Raw genomic sequence first — 21,445 nt, forward strand, 5'->3', positions numbered from 1 at the left:
TGCCTACGCCTCGGCGCTCCCACTGCGGCTCCGCATCGCTGCCAGTGCGGTGAATCTATGGACCGCCTTGGGCACCATGGTCTTTCCTGTAGCAAAAGTGCTGGTCGCATGGCACGACACGCCAGCATAAATGACATTATCCGTCGTGCTCTTGTCACCGCCGGAGTGCCAGCCATTTTAGAACCCAGAGGCTTGGCACGCGACGATGGCAAGAGACCAGACGGGATGTCTATAATGCCTTGGAAGATGGGAAGGTCTTTGATGTGGGACGCAACCTGCGTCGACACCCTTGCACCTTCCCACCTTCCCAGTACGGCGAGCTGTGTCGGTGCAGCTGCTGCAGCCGCGGAAAACCTTAAGCGGCACAAATATGTAAACCTCACCGGCAATTGCATTTTTGAGCCGTTTGGGGTTGAAACCCTGGGACCATGGGGCCTAAGTGCCCACAGACTCTTTCGAGAAATTAGTAAGCGATTAGTGGATAGTGGAGTCCACTCGTGACCAAAGGGCTGGCCTATACTTCGGTCAAATTATATGCATTGCCATCCAGCGTGGCAATGCAGCCAGCCTTTTGGGCACGATCCCAGCTGACAGCGATGCGGGTGAATATTTTGATACCTTGTTTTAATATTTCCCTGTAATAAGATAATTTTGTAACATATTTAATTATATATTATAGATAATAATATTTTTACATGACTAAAAAAAAAAAGGTTGTGACGAATAAAGATGTTCAGGAGTTGGCGCTAAATAGGCGTAAAGGGAAAGAGCTGCACCGACAAAGCTGGGCTTTTAAATTAAAGAAGAAGGATAATAGAGTTACAGAAACCAAGAGAAAAATAAAAATACAATTTCTATATGTTACATGCTACATTTAATTGAATAACTACAATAATAATTGAATACATTCGTTGTCTGTTCGTTGAAAAAAATCACCATACAATAACATAATTATAGATTAATTTTATGTGTATCTACAGGAGTATTGTACAATTTTCAATATTTTTTGCATTGGATTTTTTGATAAAATATTTTTTTTAATTACAAAGACATTACGTATATTCTCCTTCACATAAAAACTTCATGGTCACAGGTTAAAATAACCAAGCTTATGACTGACACAATAAATTCGTGTTATTCAGTAAAAAGCTTGGATAACTTGTGAAAAGAAGCCCTAAGCCCCCCAAATGACAGGCAAGCCCATCTTAATAATTAAATATTAAAAAATAAACTAGGAATGATTAAAACTTTAATGGCACTCATAGCCTAAAATATTTGATGATGACAAAATTATATTTATTTACTATATTTTTGCGAAATATGTTTTTATACTATTTACATTATTTTTTAAATATTATATCTTTTTTTAAAGTCTTACATAGTAATCAGTTAAATTACTGCATGACGTACTTTGTAAATGCTTGATCTTAGCTTTCAACGTCATCCGATAGATGGCGCTAAACCAATTTTCACACATTCAAAGCATTTGATAATTTACTATGTTCAGTGAAAAGTTATTATAAGTACATGAATAATATTAAATTACAATTCGTTCCTTGCTATTTTAAGTGATAACAAATGCTTGCAACGAAGAACATTTTGCGAACATTTCTAGTTATTTGACGCCTTAAATCGTCCCGTTTTTTTGGGATTTTTTATCGGCTCTAACTAGTATTTTCTTTCTACCTATTCCCTACATAAACCAGCTTACAATATTCCCTTCTACTTGACTAATATATAAGTTTTGTACACTCGTTCTATCAAACTCTTGTTTTAGGTACATTCAGTGCCTTTTCAGACATATAGCATTATTATTTGAAAGTGATAGCGGTTGCCATGACAACGCAAACTTGTTATTTACTGGCAAAAATTCACCGACAGCATAAACGTCAATTTTCTTAATTTTCGCATTAAATATTCAAGTACACAGTTTTTTCAAGAAAAAAGAACGTTTGTGAAATTACACATTATATAAGGTTGTCGTTATACATATGGAATGTGCATTTGGAATGTAAACTTTCCGACTAAAACAATTGAACAAAAATTACAAGATTGACTTATTTCTCTTAGATCGGAATACACACTAACTTAAACATTTCTCTCTGATATTAAGGCACAATTAAATAGGTATATAAATGACTATATAGTGCTTATTTACTAGCATATAATTATGTCAAGAACACGTCTTGTAATATACTATTTTGGTCATGGCTGCCAGATCTTCCATATTTCGTTACGTTTTGTATGTGCACCACCTATGTACAAAATTAGACAGATGGTGACTTTGACAGATATGGAAAAAAAACTAACTAGCAACTAAGTACTTCTTTAAATAAAGCAGTGAAAATGTTTGAAACTAGAAAATAAGATCAATGGAAAAGAAGGGAGCGAAAAGTGCCTTGGGTAGATGCTAAAAACCTTTTTACATTTCGGAGGCAAACTTTTTAACTATTTTCACAACAAAGCTTACATTGATGATACGCGTTTTTAGTCGCTCAATGTAGATTATCGGTTTAGAAGTCACGATTTCGTGCCGATCTCTAAGTGTGGACAATAATAATATAAACTGCTTGGTTATAAATAGAAAAAAAACATAACATTAAGCATAATAGACTATACATCAGCGATTAAATGACTATAACAATTGACAGATAAAAAGCAATATGGCGGATGACATAACGATTTTTTTATCATTACGCGTCATGGAATCAAAACAGTATATTATAAAACGTGTTCTTAACCGCTAAAGATATTAAAATGAAATATACAAATGATATTAACAACATAACGTTTTAAATTTTACTTATTTAATAAACTCAGACCCTTTCACGGCCTCGAACGTTTTCTGATGCAATCATCGTTTTAATGATCCTTAAACATCCGTAGATAAAAATCGATATTTAATTACTAGAAATAATTAAATTACAGTTTCTTAGGTACCCTGTTTAGCGTAGGTACGGATTTCTAAAGTAATTAATCGATAATCGGAAACAACCCGAGAACGTTCGTGACAAATCGATTAAGCAGAACCTCGATTCGATTCTACGATCGTTATGCCGCGTTCGTATTTTGAAATTGGGTTATTATATTTTGTTTTACGGCTTGGTACTCGATGTTGTTTAACGAATGACATTTTAATGTTCATGGCTGATTTGGTTTTCAATACAAAGATTGATAACAGTTGACCAGCATTGTTTTAAATTACAAAATAGTTCAATGTTCATCGTTCACTCAAATGTCATCAAAAGAACTAATTATTCCAAAAACGAAACGCATCTTTAAAAAATAACGTTTTTTTTCAACGTTACGTTACGTTGCGTTACGTTCCGTTTTACGTTGATCGTTGTCATTTGAGTGCACAAGTTATTTGGTTGTGTTCGTTTATTTCGTGATCGAGGTAAAATGTGTTGGCTCCGATGGCGCGCTGCTTCGTCATCAGCCGACAGGTGGCGCCCTTGCAGTTGTGGCGTTGTGTTATCTGAAATTTAAACAAGAAATAGTTAGGAACTATCACATTAAATCTTGGATTAAAAATGAAGTTTTATAAGTTTAAAGATATTCATAAAATATGGATATGGTCAACCATTGAATAAGTTTGATTAGATTTTGATGTAATTAAGTTTATTTTATTCACTTATGTCCACCCGTAGTTTCACCCGGGAAAGCTACTTCGATCACCAGGATAAAAGTAGCCTACTTAAGATATTGTTTCCAGCCAATGGACCACCTATCATCTTACAGTGTAATACACAGACACACTTTCGCATTTATAATATTGATAAATCGGCATGACGACGAATCAACAGTGCTAACTTCTAGAAGCCAATTAAATGATGCCTCTGGGTCTATCGGAAACTAGTTTGTTTGAAATTACCCACTCATTACCCTGACCCTGAATTATAATTACATATTTAATCATGGCCAAATATTTATTATTACTTAAAGGCCAAGATTTAGACATAAACCTGTTTTAAAACCCATAAAGTTGCCTTGAATTTGAAATGATTGCTATAATTCTACATCCATAGCTATGTCAGACAATTTTTGCCACTTTTAGGCGATAAGCATTGGGTCTTTACTCGATGCTTAGCTTCTACACAGTACGTTTCCCCCTTTCTTCAGCAGTAGGACAGTGTAAGTGACTGCATGAAGTAGTTCCCACGGGAAGCGGGTAAAAGCAAAGCCAGAAGTTTTCTTCTTAATTATAGGTATCAGTCATCTGCCTATCTGCCACCAGTCCTTCAGCTACCACCTGGCTAGCCGCTTCCCTCAACAGTACAGCAGTATCTCTCACCTGGGCGCGTGTCTCTGTCGCATGACGTGCGGCAACTCGCGCCGCTCCTCCTCGCCCAGCTGTAGCCCCGCCACCAGCTGCATGATCTCTCGCTCCTTCTTCAGTTCTTCGCGACCTGACTCCACCTGGAACCATCAAGGATATAAGGTTAATACATCTGAGAATTGGTGGTCGTTGGAATAAATTAGAGAGTTGGCATATGTTTAACGTCTGAATTTACCCTATCCTATGGCAAAGGTTTCATTAGGTAAGATAAGAAAATATGTCATATCTGACAACCCTGAGATTTGTGATCTAAAAAGGGTGTTTGAAGAAAAAATAAATGGGTTTGAAAAACACGAATGTTTTTTTTATTCCGGTCTCTCTCCTGTCATAATATCATCAGCCTCACAATAAAGACTCTATTGTGGAAACCAATTCACAATAATAAAATTATTTTCCAAACATTCATTTCTTCTATCGATTATTTTGACAGCCGATACTCTCTATAGCTTTCCTTAATCTAAACACAACCTTCTTCCAAACATAAAGATCAATCAAAATCAATTATAACGATCATCATCATGTGCGTAGCCTATTCCTTACTATATTGGGGTCGGCTTCCAGCCTAACTGGATGCTGATTATCAGTGTTTTACAAGGAGCGAATGCCTATCTGACCTCCTCAACCTAGTTACCGGGGCAACCCAAACCCCTTGGTATGACTGGTTGTCAGATTTTCTGGCTTCAGACTACCCTTAACGACTGCCAAAGATATTCGAATGACAGCCGGGACCTACAGTTTCCCGTGCATTCCGAAGCACGGAAGAACTCTATGACAAGATGGTCACCCATCTACAGACCGACCTCACCAAACGTTGCTTAACTTTATGATAATTGACTTGATCCAATTATAACGAAGGCCACCAACAAACTATGTCACCAAGCACCCTGGACCCAATAACGTCAAAAAACGTTTCTCACCACGTAACAGTTACAACGTTACGTAACTCGAAACGCAACGAACCGGCCAGCATTTCCTTATGGCTGAACGTGGGATATTTCGCCTCACGCACGAACTAAATCGAATAAAGCGATTTTGAATTAAGAACCATTTCGAAAATTGAACGTTTTACTTGAATTCGAACGTTTAGTTCGTAATGTTGGTAATGCTTTGTTTCGAAATAAAGGGATTTGGTTGAAGGACTGTTAATGCGGGCGTGAAAACGGTTTTGTTACATTATTTTACAATACCCATACAAATTATAAAGCATGTTTCAAATCAAAACTATGTAGTGTAAAACGCCTTAATTTGTGGCATTTCTTAAATAGACGTAAAATGCATTAAGTATAAGTGAAATCAATAAATGAGTTAATAAATATCGGGGCACCTAGACACGGTTACCCCCATAGTTAGCTATTAATTAGCTAGCTTGCCCTTGCGTTATATATTTTTCGTTTTCTTTTATATCCTTTCAAATACCAAAAAAAGATATGTTTCCTTTAATACCTACTCTTAAAAAGAAAAGAATTTATTTAGAAGTAACAGATAAACATTACAACCCAAACTTTATTTCGCAACCTACAACTACATACAACCTCTTTTAAAAGGCAATCCGTGTGTCCATACTTGTTTGGTCCCGACCTTTGCCCTGTACACAGTACACCTGCTGACGTAAACATGCGTCTGCGCAGCTTCATCGGAATTCAATTAAAAGATGATTGGAATGTTGGTAAGGCATTTTTCGATTTGTGTTGGTGTTACGACAGATTTTTGTGGTCTCGTAATTCTGGCAATTATCCGTATAAGTCATTAGCCATTTACTAGCCATTCCCATAGATTATACACTAATACTGGTACATTTTCCCGCGATTGCCGTGAGTTTTACTGCCCGTACCGGGATAAAATATATAGCCTATGTCAAGCAGCTTTTGTTATGCATATCAGTGTATAGGTTAATACAAATTACGTTTTTTACGTATTCAAGTTAATATTTTATAAGCAAACTAGCGAGCAAACTTTTTGGCGTAGTAAATTTATTACCATAAGGCGTATATTACAACCATGGGAATCAATTTGTTACTATACACTTCATATAGACACATAGTTGACAAAGGCGTCTAGACTAAACACAGACACACACACACACACAGACATACACAAGTTCCTACTACATTTGAACTGTAGGTATCATTATACAAGTGGCCACAATCACACCTGGATTGAAAACAAAAGAAAGTGTTCGATGATAGTTCACATACTTTGTTATACTTGTCATAGAGTATGTAGATTATGGAGTTCTAACTTGGTAACGAAATTGAGCATAAGGTTAACGAATGAAAGGATGTGATGTATTCGATGTAAAGGCATTTGTAAATCGTTCCTTTATTTTTTGCTCAGAAAATCTCAAGAATCCCTGCTAATTAATGTTACTATTATTTTGTTCGATTAAAATAATTTTTAAACTATAGCGATAGTAATTTTATTATTTTCGATTATTATAAAAGCTTAAGTTGACAAAATATTACAAGAAAAAAATACATTCATCTGAGTAAACATGGCGTATAGACACAAAAAATGAAACAAAAATAAGGACATAAAAGCGAAGATATACGTAACATGTTTTATCAGGTGTATGCTTTGTTGGTTTATGGCTGATTTTTCAATCCTCAGTTAACTTCTATCTGAGGAATAAATATGGCGGGTTGACATTTTTTCCATACAAAAGCTGTCAAAACGTCAAACATATTCCTCAGGTAAAAGTTATCCGGCGATTGAAAAATCAGCCCTAAGTTAAACAAATAAATAAATATCGAAAAAAAAAACAATTGAAATAGGCACTTCTGCAGCCAAGACGTCAATCTCTGTCACTACCATACTCAATGTTTCTTTCTTGTAATTAATAGGAATGCTGACAATAGAACGACACGTGTGATTAATAAGTATTTACAATGTCGGAATAAATCAGAAAGATAGAAACGTCTGATTTATAACATTATACTAAAGAAATGACGTGACGATAATACGGGTGAAGCGACGAAACTTGTCACACGATAAACTGTTTTTTTTAAGTTACTTTACATAACTTTAAGGTTAATAACAACACTAATGGATAAATATTTTCATGTTGTGAGGAAGTACTGGGAAATCTATTATTTTATTTTCTTTCAGTTTTTCATATAAAAATCCTTCATAGTTACACAGTTTTAAATAACGTTTGTGCAACGGTTTTGGATAAAGTTGATCAATCAGTCAGTTCTTAGCCCCATTTTCAATGACCACACAAACATCTGTTTTCCTTAAAACAACTACCTATTTAAAATTGAACGTCATTCGTTGTAAACAATTGTTTTCAGATTTATGTTTATTTTTTTTATTTTATTTATTGGGGACAAAAAACAGTTATATGTTAAAATTTAAACTATAAGTTTAAACATAAGATATCCCTTATGCAGCCCAACCCAACAAACATAAGATATCCGTCATTACAAAAGTGCAATTTCAAAAAGGAGGTCCCTATTACGATCATTAAAGCGTGCACGCAATTTCAAAGTAATTTTCGTACGCGAAGGAAGTGCGTAGTTCCCACACTTACCACGATGCAATTGTAAAATCGATATAATATCGAGTGACATTTCGCAATCACAATATCATTGTGACTTATATTGAAACGTAATGTGATCAATTTGTACACCTACGTAATGTGTTTGTATTTTGTTTCGATCGTCAGGTTTTTTGGAAACTTTATGGATGTTTATGTATGGATGTGTATGGACTTTACAGTCAAATATTTTCAAATAGGCCATTGCAGGCTTTCATGAAATGTCACACTCATTGCACGGCTCCAAAAAGTTGGTCGCACGGAGAAGAGCTGGCAATCTTTTAAAGAAGTAATATGTTTTGTTACATATCGATAGTTGGCTATTCCCATATATAGGCTATAATTAAACCGGGTGCGAGAAGTGATTTCTCGGAAAATAGCTAGTCTTTTATACAGGTATTTAACAAATTCCTTCTGAAACCTACACCTCTGCCGATCCTTTACACTCGTAACGAACACACATAACGCAACTGTCGTCTTACTTTCTACGTCGAGCTATGCAAACGCTGGCTATTTGCAGTGTGACGCGCATGCGCGGTGTGCTAATCGTGCGCTTGCATTCGAATGTACGCGCGATTGGTACTTTGTTGGTACTTCTGCAGGATGTTATGTGAATCTTGTTGGTATTAGTCTTGAACGAGTATAAAAGAAATATGATTTCATTACGTCACTTTTTTGTAGATGAAATGGTTACTAACCTCAAGACATCTACGCTAAAACGCTCTACAATACCTACGGATGAAAATCTTTTGAACAGTAAGTTTTGACTCTTGCATAGGGATGAGAAATGAAGACTTAAAGGCCCCAGTACACGTTGGCCTGTGTTGGGCCAAGCTGTGCAATGCACAAATGTAGGCCACGATCAAATGGTGTTTACACATTGGCGCATGGCTCATTCCTGCCTGGCAAACCACTTGCGATGGACGTCGAAGTAATTAAGGCTTCGGCTATTTATTTGTACACTACTAATACTACTATACATATTTATATTATACTACACTTCTATATACACTCTTTTGCAAAAAAAACGGGCACCTATGCGAAATCTTAGTTTTAAGGACTTTACGTGTATTTCAAAGGGTTTTAATGATTGTAGTATGTTTCTAGCATCAAAAGAGTTTGCCAAGCATGCGTGAGAGTGTATTCTAAATTTGAATTTTGTACAATTGCTAAGAAATTGGTTAAACCTTGTTTTGGACTAATTGCTGGCAGAAAGTTCGTCGGTGTTTTGAAAAGTTTTTGAAGTGATTTTCAGAAAAATGATAATATGCAGTTTTAATTAATGATTAATGTACTTTTTAGTTACATCAAAACATTTTTGAAAAACAATGCGTATTTGATAAAATTTTCACCTGCTCTAAATGGGCTATACTAATGATTGGTGGTAATGTTAAGAGGTTCGGTATTTTAGTGTAAAGCGTTCCATTGTTTAGATATTGTACCCACGTGTTTTAAAATATCGCTTTTTCATAAATAAACACTAATTAGAAGAGTATCAGTACCTTTGGCTGCGATAAAACCAATTTAAAGTAAGCAGTGCCCATCACAACTCGCCTCCTATAGGACTTTGACAGTCTTGAAGTCTTGAAATTCTACAAAATACAGAAAATAGCGCATAGACTGTGAGCACGAGGTCTTAAGGTCTCGTAATTACTGATTTTTAAACAACCTCGTCTCTTGGGAAACTCCGTAGACCTCTGAAGATCTATGAGTCTGAGCGTTCAAATAGCGTGTTTTCATCCCACGCATATTTTATTAAATAAACTTGCCTACACCGAGATTTTCTGGCATCTACAGCACTTTCCTGCTTAAATCATAACAATAATTGGCTAGCTGCTCATTTCTTAAGAAACATACGTTTGGCCAATAATTTTGAATTCTTGACTCCCTTTCAGCTAAATGGTTGTTTAGTAACCCGATACATATGGAGTTATCGAGAGTTTCAACGAGGCAATAATTTGACTTTTTAGATAGCTTTAACCCTCCTCATCATTTTCCATGTGGTTAATTTTAACATTTATCACTAAATTTGGTATTTTTTTAATGTCAAAGTCCGATAGGAGACGGGTTGTGATCGGCACTGCTTACTTCAATTTTGTTTTGTCGCAGCCAAAGGTACTGATACTCTTCTAAGTAGTGTTTATTTATGAAAAAGCGATATTTTAAAACACGTGGGTACAATATCTAAACAATGGAACGCTTTACACTAAAATACCGAACCTCTTAACATTACCACCAATCATCAGTATAGCCCATTTAGAGCAGGTGAAAATTTTATCAAATACGAATAGTTTTTCAAAAATGTTTTGATGTAACTAAAAAGTACATTAATCATTAATTAAAACTGCATATTATCATTTTTCTGAAAATCACTTCAAAAACTTTTCAAAACACCGACGAACTTTCTGCCAGCAATTAGTCCAAAACAAGGTTTAACCAATTTCTTAGCAATTGTACAAAATTCAAATTTAGAATACACTCTCACGCATGCTTGGCAAACTCTTTTGATGCTAGAAACATACTACAATCATTAAAACCCTTTGAAATACACGTAAAGTCCTTAAAACTAAGATTTCGCATAGGTGCCCGTTTTTTTTGCAAAAGAGTTTATATTTATATTATACTACACTACTATATTTACTACTATATTTATTTTTACACGCAACACAAAAGTGTATTTTATCCTCAGCGGTCGGTGACGAACTAAACATTGGCCGAATGTGTAAACACCACACGCCAAGCTGGGCCAAGATTCCTTTGATGTGTGCCCAAAAAACCGACAACTCGCCGAATGCGCGCCAACCTTGACAAATGTCCGCCAACCTGCACCAATACCCCGTGTACACATTGGTGATGGCGTGTATTGGCCGCACTTGGGCCAACGTGTACTGGGGCCTTAAGATATCCTCATAATAGCCAATGGTTTGGGACTGTTTGTACACGCCGGTACAGATGGATTGAAACACATTTACATTTGAGAAGACTGACATAATTTCCCAATATGTTTCGAATACTTATGAACGTCACTAGCAAGACCAATCGGTCCACAAATTCATCACTACCACTATTGTTTTGTAATGTTTGTTTACTAAACTATGCCTACACAAGAACTTGACCCTCGACAAGAAACTCACTCGAATAAAGGTTTTTGATTTGACGATTCAAACACGACTGCTGGTTTTCCCTTTAATCTTGTTCCAATTATTATGATAAGGAAGCATAGGTATTGTCCCTTTATCAGTTGCCCCCAACACCTACGTACAACGCGTCAAACTTAGTGAATGCAAAGTTACACAGAAAATAAAATATTAGGAAAGATATGTAGCGTTAATTGCGATAAATAACAAAGTTTTAGATTTGACGATTCTAACACTACCAGACCCTAGTTCCAGGTCATCATCATCAAAGTCGTTCCCTCATAGATTGGGGATCGTGACCATCATAAGTCTCTGTCAGCAATGAGGTTGGGCCGGGGTAATTTCCTCCAGGTGCTCCTATCAGCAGCAGTGTGTATAGCTTCGTGCATAGTTCCAGGTTCTTAGCTAGTTATTATATAATAGGAAAACTTATACCTATTGTCCGTCTGTCAGTTCCCTAACACCTACGTCCAAATCAAACTCAGTGTATGCAAAGTTACACTTTCTAGGTTACACGGTTTAGTTGTATATGGCGGGTGTAACGGACCAAGACGCCTCATTGTTACCTTCAGTTCATTATTCATTTAATTGATGGATTCCTTGCGAAATTACTGAAATAGTAACATTATTGTCTACTCTAGAATATGGAGCATCAGTTAGTCCAAGCCGTTTCAACTCGCGTCCTTCAAATTATCAGATTAAATGCCAGAAAAAGTCGTCATTATCATCATCTGTCTAGCCTTTTCCCATCTAAGTTCGGATCGGCTTCCAGTCTCACCTGATGCAACTGAGTCCCAGTGAAAAAAGTCATCTTGAGTCGTCAGCAATGTTGGAGAGTATAGGCTTGTTTCGGCTGGGGGAATCTTTGAAAGAGTTAACCTGACCTAGGTTCACCAAGGGCACTTAAAGTTACATGGGCGATGGAGCCCCGAAAGGTAATTTAAGGAAGTCTCCACCAGACTTTCGTTACAGGTAGAAATGCTATAGCCAAACAAAGGAATGCTAATATTTGCCTTTGTAAATAGCTCGTAGAGGTGAGAGTGGACTTGGCTTGTTGTACGTAAAATATGAATATGCATGATTCATATTTAGAAACACTGAAATGAGAAACAATTTTACACAGGTAAACAAGAATTCCTGTTGATTTAAGTATCTTCCATGATATTTAAAACATCTTAAGTCATTGACAAATAGGTAAATTGAATTACTGCTGAATTAATAATAATATTTAAAAGGATACAAATAACAACAATCAATTAGAAAATAATTCCTACGGTCTACATAATAATGGCAAGTTCTTAAAATATTCAGACTACATAACAAAACTACATGAAGGAATGGCAACAAAACCTGTGCTCAAAAGATTGCTTCCAATTAGGGTCTTCCCACATTTATCGACGCGGAATCGGCTTAAGCTAAGTGCGTATCACCACCCTTTTCGACTTATCACTGTCCAGCTATACTTACAGACGGCTCATTTCGCCGTCCGAGCCGAGCCGAGCCGATGCGAATGGTATACTTAGTGACATATAGTTTTGACCCTTTTACGTAGACATAAAAGCCTCTTTGACCGGCGTTAGCCGATTCCGCGTCGACAAATGTGGTGAGACCCTTACAGAAACAAAAGTTGCGTGCATCGCTCCTGTACATAATGGGTGTTATTAGGCAGTCCAGCAGTCGCGGGAATGAAGGAGCCACGGACAATGGAAATATCAAAGTTGATAGCTACAAGGCATGATTACTGCTGTCCGAGTTGTTACTATGTGAAACGAGTCATTTAAATCGGAAACTCTTTCTGTTATGGGAAACTTCTTAATATTTATTTTAAAAATGTTTCGATATCATTTACAGTTCGGTTTCGGTTTAAGAATAGGTAATGCCTGTTTATGTGAATGCAATACGCACATCCTTGAGTAGTTAAAAATATTTAATTTGCACAAACGGACATAGTCTAAAGTGTGAGAAAGTATATGGGTTACTTTTTGTCCGTATGCGGGAAGTAGTTCGTTATAGTATTCTTGTAAAGTAATATTATAAAAGCTCCGAAACTACTAAACTGATTTGAAAAATTCTTTCACTGTTAGAAAGTACATTCTTCCCGAGAGACATAGGTTATATTTTATCCCGGTACGGGCAGTAATTCCCACTGAACGCGGGATGATGAACCACAGCCATCTTGGATACATGACATGTTTCCGAACGAAAGCGTGACATTCGGCCGCACAATGTCGTGCCGCATTCATTGACGTCAGGCGGGAACAAATTGTCTATGTAAAGGTTTAACAATGCAAAACTACATGGTAAGTCTGCAGCAGATCTTGCCTGGGGTTATTGGGTTGCCCAGGTAACTGGGTTGAAGAGGTCAGATAGGCAGTCGCTTCTTGTAAAACACTGGTACTCAACTGCATCGGTTAGACTGGAAGCCGACCCCAATTTAGTTAGGAAAAGGCGAGGCAGATGACGATGATGATGATTTTAGCCTTCGCGAATAGTTTCATATTTTAGTTTCAGATTTTGGTTTCAGAAACCATTTTAAATTGAGAATATAATACTGAAAGTGTAAGTCCGAAAAGGTAAAAATGTTATTCTATACCTATTCGTTGAAGCTGTTAGAAAAACCAGTGATTAATACTGCCTTCTCTGAAACAAGACGGACCTATGGAAAGTTAATGATTTCATTTTGCAGGGAAGATTTTTGTAGAGATTATTTAAGTAAACATTTAACACTGAAGTCTTACTCTCGAAGATAGCCAGCCAGATTTTCATAGAGTATGTTTTATCCAGTTTCCGTTAAATTAATTTTTTTAACAAATTTCATCAGAGCCATTAGGCCTTTTTGGGCCCTCATTAATACTAAATGCTAAAGAAAGCCAATAAATTGCAAACCATAATTACAAATACAGGCAAATCAATGCAACGACATAAATTAAAATTCACCGCTAGAACCTACAACAATTCGACAACGCCAGTTCTAGGTCACTTCGTCCATTCACGACGCGACGCTCGTTCAAGGTTGCAGCTTTCACGCGAACAGCTGAGCAGCCCTCATTACAAGTTTGTTCAATCAAGTGTAGCACAATGTATGAGCGGTTAAAAATGTATGTCTATGGTTGCCGAATCTTTTTTGCAGTTGACAGCTGTCAATTTTGGAGGGAAATGTCATTTTTTGTACTGACTGCCAGTACTGTCAAATGTATAAAAAATAGTCAGATTGTATGTCTTGATAGATTGTAAAATACCTAGGTGGATTGTTAATAATGTTGTTGGAAAAGAAATATCGCGATGTAAAAGCAATTAATATCGTTAGAATGAGGATGACAAATGTTTTACATATGTATAAAATGCATTTGCATTTATGCAAAAATAAATCTGTAAAGTGTCAAATAAATTAAATATAGAATGCATTTTTAAGTGGTTACAGAGAATCAATAAAGTGTTCCAAAATACGAAAATAAATCGCAATCGCAAAACTTCATATAACGCACAAAAAAGGTTACTGTAGGTTCCATAAATCCGCACTCATAGCTAAAACATTTCGAAATCAAACAACTTTCGGTGAAATTTAAAAAAGAAACAGCCGAAGCGTAACAATAAGTGTAGTTACTGAGTCAAATCAAATTTACACGTTTCGTTTATTTCATTCTAAGATGCGACATTGGCAGCCTCCGAAACTTGTGTGCCACGAGAAAGTAAAATGTAAAGAAAAAACATTCTTGCTTGTCGAGTTTCTCCCGCCAAAACTGGGGTCACTGACCGATTGACATTCGATGGTCCCGCCCAAACATCGATACTTTTTTTCATACTTCACTTTTTTAATAATTATTTATATTCATCATCAGCCTTTTTTATCGTCCTATTGCTGGGCTGCGGCCTCCTCTCACACGGAGAAGGATTGAACATTAATCGCCACGCTTGCTCAATTCGGGTTGGTGATTTCAGACAATATAGTCCAGGTTTCATCATTGAGATGTTTTCCTTCGCCCATAATCAGTTATTAGTGTCCAAAATATACTTAGAAACTTAGAAAAGTTGCATAACCAATGCAACTTTTCTAAGCCTGACCTGGAATGGAACACAAACTCATACTTGAGAAATTGGTTTTATATTATTTTGTAATATAAAAGGAATGAATTACTGACCAAAGGCTTGCTATGTCGGTAAACCACCACGATTTTGCAAACGGTGGCATGTAGTAACAGAAAACAGTTGCGATTAGCATAGACTACCATAGTAGCCTAGTTTCCTCAATCGATTGTCACGACCAGCCCGAGATAAGTGTGGAGGTTTTTATTCATTCATGCTTGGCCTCTTTGGTCAGCTGTGTACATGATGGCCCATGATGGACATTGACGACCAAGGAAGTAAAAAAATATGGCTCTAGAGACTTTGGGCAAAAATTACAACAAAAAGCACTTGAAAAATAGCACTTGAATAATATACCTAAAACGTTCTCCTAAGTGTGACAAATAATATGCTGAAACCACATAAAAATCGGAACAAGCAAACGTGAGCGAATAAATACGTTTTTACATACAGATTGATTTTGCATGTTCAGAGGTTGATTTTGAGAATTGAGAACCTCTTTTCTGAAATTGGTTATTTTTTTAATAAATCATCAACTTTCTTCTAGTAAGCTTTACTTTAAAATATTGATATATCGCTTCGTCATATTTATAAAGGACAAAGTTTGATGACACCTATAAATTAAGCTAAATAATGCAGTTATTTAAATAGGCAATCGATAAAAACTGTTCAAAATTAGAATAAAAACATCGAGAATAAATTGTAAGCTGATAAAATAAATTATATGCAAAAACCGCGTATTATCGATAAATTGAGTAAATAAAGATCTTTGGCAGGTGTTTTATTTTTTAATTTATGCCGGGACTGGCCCAAGCACCACCTGTATACAGCCAGAAAGATATTTATTGTCTGTGCCTTTACTGACCGGTTATAAGATTTCAATGCGTTGTTTTACATAACTTATTAACGTTACTTCGAAAAGCCAGTTTCTTGGAGTCGTGGAAATTATTCTGAGGTTTAAAATTACAGTTGAAATAACCAAAAAGATTAAGCCCTTATAAACAAAGCACATTTGGAACAGGCTTGAAAGTACTTGTAAATGATATTTAAAAAAAACTTTTAGAGTGCTGAATATTTATAAATTGGACAGTTATAAAGTTAAGTTATAAACTCGGTATAATACACATAATAAGTATTAAAAATTATTACACACTTAAAGAAATAAATGTATTTAAAATGCTAAAAGTCTTTAGCTTTATATGCAAGGTCCTACGTAAGTCGAAACTAAAGTAGCTATTCAAAAATGCGAGTGAAACCGACGGAACCAACTAGCAAGATAAACTAATGTATAGGAAAGCTACACGTCAATAAGAAAGGTGCTTATGACTTATTGTAAGAACTTACAATACCTGCCACATAGTCACAATACTGTTTGCAATATCACTTTAATAAATATTAAAAGCCACTTAAAATCTCATTAAAATTTTACGTCCATTAGTGGGCGAAAATAGCAATGTTTAGATAGTCACAGGTTTCTAATAATTGAATAAGATCAAGACTCTCTTCTTTATTTGGTTTCATTCTTTATAAGTTCCAAAAAGTTTTCCCGTTTTGAGATTTTACTTGGTTCAAACTGAAGTCTTTACTTCCTTTGCTAAGGTTCACGAAGAAACAATTCTTCGGTGGCGAGCAATAGTACTAGTCGGCTGATTTATTGTCAAGCTACTAAAAATAAAGTTAAGGAAAATCAAGCAAAATACCTAAGTGTTGTAAAATTGAGTTAACACATCGATTTTCTTTTTTCGCCATATCATAAATGTCTATTATATTTACGACATTAAACTCAGCGACATCAAATAAATTTTCTGTATGTAGCAAAGGGATTTCTTGTATGTCTTATGTATGGGAGAATGCCTGAAAAATATTTTTGCAGCATAGGTAGGTACCTATAAAAATTATGATTATTGATTACCATTCCCAAAAAAAAATTATAACCTACACCACAGTCTATCGAACACCCTTAACAAAAAAATATATAAGCTACCTATAACCAGCAGTCATCGCCTAACGGTATATAAGAATTCGGAAACATAGTGATTCATCTGAACCGGTCGTGCCTACTTGTGTGAAACCGGAACGGTGCCGGAGGCCCGGGGGACTGGGTATAGGTAGATAGTAGACAGGATTCTTCATAGAAGTAGTTTAGGTTCTACAATAGCTTAGGTATATAGCTATAGCTTTTATAGAAGCCTGCTAAGGCCTATTTGAAATAAAAACATTTGACTTTAAACTAAGGTCTTTCATTTGGCGCTCTCGAAACTCGGTTTATTCTACGAAACTATAAACTATAAACGAAAATGGGCTTCAATTATTTCGAAGTAAATAAACTAAATATCAAAGTGATCTCTTCAGATATTGGTGTTAATAAAATGCATAGAAATGAGAATAGTGTTAGTCGTTTAGTAATGGGTGACCACTGTATTATAATAGCGACTAAGCTAGCAAAGGTAGAAAAATGCATTATGGTTATTAATAATAACCATAATGCATTTTTCTACCTTTGTCTACCTACGTACACTTTATAATAACTTATTATAAAGTGTACGTAATTAAAAATTAAATAGTAGGCACGTAGTAGTCGTGGTGGCCTACTGGGTAAAGGACCAACCTCTCAAGTATGAGGGCGCGGGTTCGATCCCAGGTCAGGCAAGTACCAATGCAACTTTTCTAAGTTTGTATGTACTTTCTAAGTATATCTTAGACACCAATGACTGTGTTTCGGATGGCACGTTACACTGTAGGTCCCGGCTATCGTTGAACATCCTTGGCAGTCGTTACGGGTAATCAGAAGCCAGTAAGTCTGACACCAGTCTAACCTAGGGGTATCAGATTGCCCGGGTAACTGGGTTGAGGAGGTCCGATTGGCAGTCCCTTCTTGTAAAGCACTGGTACTCAGCTGAATTCGGTTAGACTGGAAGCCGACCCCAACATGATTGGGAAAAGGCTTGGAGGATGGATGAGACAGGTAGTAGGTATCTACATCTTGTAGGCTGCGCCTCTAACCTATTTTTTCTTCAAAAACATATGAATTTTATAACACCATTTTAGCATATTTGCCTACATGAAAGCAGGTCAACATTTAAAGAAAATTCTTCAACACCAATACTGTCAAAAGGCTCATATTTAGGCAGCTGCGCACACGCCACGTAACGACAGTAAGTAATACACACATTTTCTAATAAATATGTAAACATGAGAGCGAGTACGTCATGTTAAATTGGCGTGTCACCACACAATGGAGACCCGAATTATGGTAAAAAGCTCTTTATTATGTGATAAGTATTGTTGTGTGAAGATTCAATTTCATCAAGGTTTATTTAATACTAGCTGTAGCCCGTGGATTCATCCGTGTTTCGATATCACTACTTGAGCCTGAGTAAAAAGAAGCCTGTTTGATATGTCAATGGAAAGTTTCATCAAAATCCAAAAATCAAAAATTATCCCCTATTAAAAAGAGCGTGCTATATCAATGAAAAGTTTCACCAACATTCTTTCAGTAGATTTGTGTGTGACATTCAAACCTTTCCGTTAATAGTATTAGTTAGAATAGGATAGATATATTTCTTCCATCCATCATATTGTGAGAGGAGGCCTATGTCCAGTAGTGAGACGATAGAAAGGCCGCTACTGGGCTATTTTTGTTATGTTTTTAATCTTAATTTAATTTCATCACACTTTCATTTTGTATCAATCAACCTCTTTCAAGCTTCACCTGTACTATCCCAACACCTAAGCTTCCTTTACCATCTACCTACTAAAAACCAAACCTAATCCGACAGGTGGAACTATCGGAACCTGCCACTTAACCATCCAGTTTTTCAATAACCGAAACATGTTGTATCTATGACAACCAGTGTTTCAAGGCAGGCGGCATTGTTAGTACAAACTGGTAGACTATTGATACTGGCATTTATACCGGCCTTAACTGTCAAATTGGCAAGCCTGTGTGTGAAGGTTTGATGTAGGTACCGTAAAATTGATGAATTTATGGTGTATTGAGATCTTTGCTAACGAGACTTGTAGTAAAAATTGACATTTCATGCGAATTGTCAGGCCTTCACAGATGTACACAACACATGTATGTTAGTTTAACGCGAAGACTACTGTAAGAATTTTGATGAAACCTGGCAGTAATATAGCTAACATATCAGAAGAACATATGAGGTACTTTCGTACATACACAGAAAGTAGTTTCCTTGGGACGCAGGTAATTGAAATTTTAAAAAATAAACGAAAGTTCTAACTCGAGTCTTGCTCAGGGTTCCAGAAATTTTATCTCAGTCGATTATAGCAAGAATGTGTTTCATAAAATTGGCAGAGACATTAATTAGGAACACTTTGCTTATTATTTTAAAAAAACCTTAATAAAAATCGATTCTTATCCGCAAAACGATTGCTCAACCATACGCCTTCATACCATAATGCCAACATACCTCGAAAAGAGGCTTTAACCAAGCAAAAAGTTAACGCCACGCAGATCGCATATCTTTCTTTCTTTCTTTCTTAGATAACGCTCGTATCTTTCCCACGGACAAGTGATTGTGATCACATAACCGGTTCAACACAATTAATTACAACATTACAAGCATAAATCAAATTAATTTAATTTTATATAGAAAGCTTGTACGAAGTTTTGGTCATTCATCATTGTATAAAAAATAATTTTAAGTTAGTCAAGTAACTTACATGTAGGAAGTCTGGGAACCAATCTTACTACGGGAGTATTGGTTTGCCCTGGTAACTGGGTTGAGGAGGTCAGGTAGACAGTCGCTCCTTGTAAAACTCTGGTACAGCAAAGTATAGTTAGGAAACGGCCGGCCATAATATGATAGTGTACCTACATCAATAACTACCTGATATTTTTTAGGGTTCCGTAGCCAAAATGGCAAAAACGGAACCCTTATAGTTTCGTCATGTCCGTCTGTCCGTCTGTCCGTCTGTCCGTCTGTCACAGCCGATTTACTCGGAAACTATAAGTACTACAGTGATGAAATTTGATGGGAATATGTGTTGTATGAACCGCTACAAAAATATGACACTAAATAGTAAAAAAAAGAATTGGGGGTGGGGCCCCCCATACATGTAACTGAGGGATGAAATTTTTTTTTTCGATGTACATACCCGTGTGGGGTATCAATGGAAAGGTCTTTAAAATGATATAAAGTTTTCTAAAAACATTTTTCTTAAAGTGAACGGTTTTTGAGATATCAGCTCTCAAAGTCGTAAAAAGTATGTCCCCCCCCCTCTATTTTTATAACTACGGGGTATAAAATTCTAAAAAAAATAGAGGTGATGCATGCTAATTAACTCTTTCAACGATTTTTGGTTTGATCAAAGTATCTCTTATAGTTTTTGAGATAGGTTGATTTAACTGTAATTTACGGAACCCTTCGTGCACGAGTCCGACTCGCACTTGGCCGGTTTTTACTTCTGGTATCGCACGAAATAAATAAAATTTCATCTTCAAAAAATTGTTACATAGGTCTAGTATGCCCTTTGCCATCCTAATACTATTTTTATGATCAGGTGTCAATGACAAATCGCTGCAAATTAAAGAATTGAAAATCACTGCCGCAAGGAACGTATTAATCAATTTTGATAGACTGAAGTTACCTATTCGCTTTTCGACTGCAGAGCTGTAGTAAATCAATAAGCCAATACAAATACAATCAGGTTTAGAATATATTTAGAACTAGTAATACCAGTAGTTACTGTTAATTCAGTTACCAAGTTTACAATCAGGTTTTAAATTACATTTATATACTTTTATTTGCTAAATAACATTAATTTAAATGAAATTCACACGCTACGTTATGTACAATCTTATTTATTACAAAAATCCCGTAATTTTAATTACTTTTTATGGCTTTAATATTCAAAGTTGGAAAATAAATAGTTTTCTTTTAAAACTGTATGATTGTCTCAATGGTATAGTAATTAAAAGGCGACATCGAAGATGAGTTCCTGAATTTTATTTTCGAATCTGGTAAAGTGGTATCTTCTGTCCATTTTCTATCTACTTAATACTTTCTATACGTATACAAAATCAAAAAAATCAAAATCAAAAGTCATTTATTCAAAGCAGGCTGAAAATCAGCACTTTTCGAACGTCACAAAAGACAGCCCCCAAAACGCCCGCCCTTCACCACTTCCTATATGTTTTTGCTGGGAAGAAGAAGTGGTGGAACAAACTCCCCAGCAACACAATTCTGAACATACAGTTCTTAAGTATATTATGAAGTTCCAGAGTTTGAGTTTGCTATAACGCGCTAATCTCAGAAACTATTATTTACCGATTCTAAAAATTATTTCAGTGTTAGAAAACCCATTCGAAAAAGGGTATATAAACTA

General features: G+C 35.9%; 1 protein-coding gene across 2 annotated transcripts in view; it reads right to left on the minus strand.

Moving 5' to 3' along the window:
* Window positions 1-1,134: 1,134 nt before the first annotated feature.
* Window positions 1,135-21,445, minus strand: part of LOC110373667 (serine/arginine repetitive matrix protein 1) — a 42,391-nt gene continuing 22,080 nt past the window's right edge. The window contains exons 2-3 of one of the 2 annotated variants that reach the window (XM_049842948.2): window positions 4,295-4,419; window positions 1,135-3,478 (exon numbers count right to left, since the gene is read on the minus strand). In XM_049842948.2, the coding sequence (XP_049698905.1) occupies window positions 3,475-3,478; window positions 4,295-4,419 (129 nt within the window). In that variant the 3' untranslated portion in view covers window positions 1,135-3,474. Of the gene's footprint in view, window positions 3,479-4,290; window positions 4,420-21,445 lie in introns of those variants that run through there. The other variant, XM_049842949.2, reaches the window with a different exon arrangement.

The sequence above is a fragment of the Helicoverpa armigera genome, chromosome 22, assembly GCF_030705265.1.
Source record: "Helicoverpa armigera isolate CAAS_96S chromosome 22, ASM3070526v1, whole genome shotgun sequence".
Taxonomy (NCBI): domain Eukaryota; kingdom Metazoa; phylum Arthropoda; class Insecta; order Lepidoptera; family Noctuidae; genus Helicoverpa; species Helicoverpa armigera.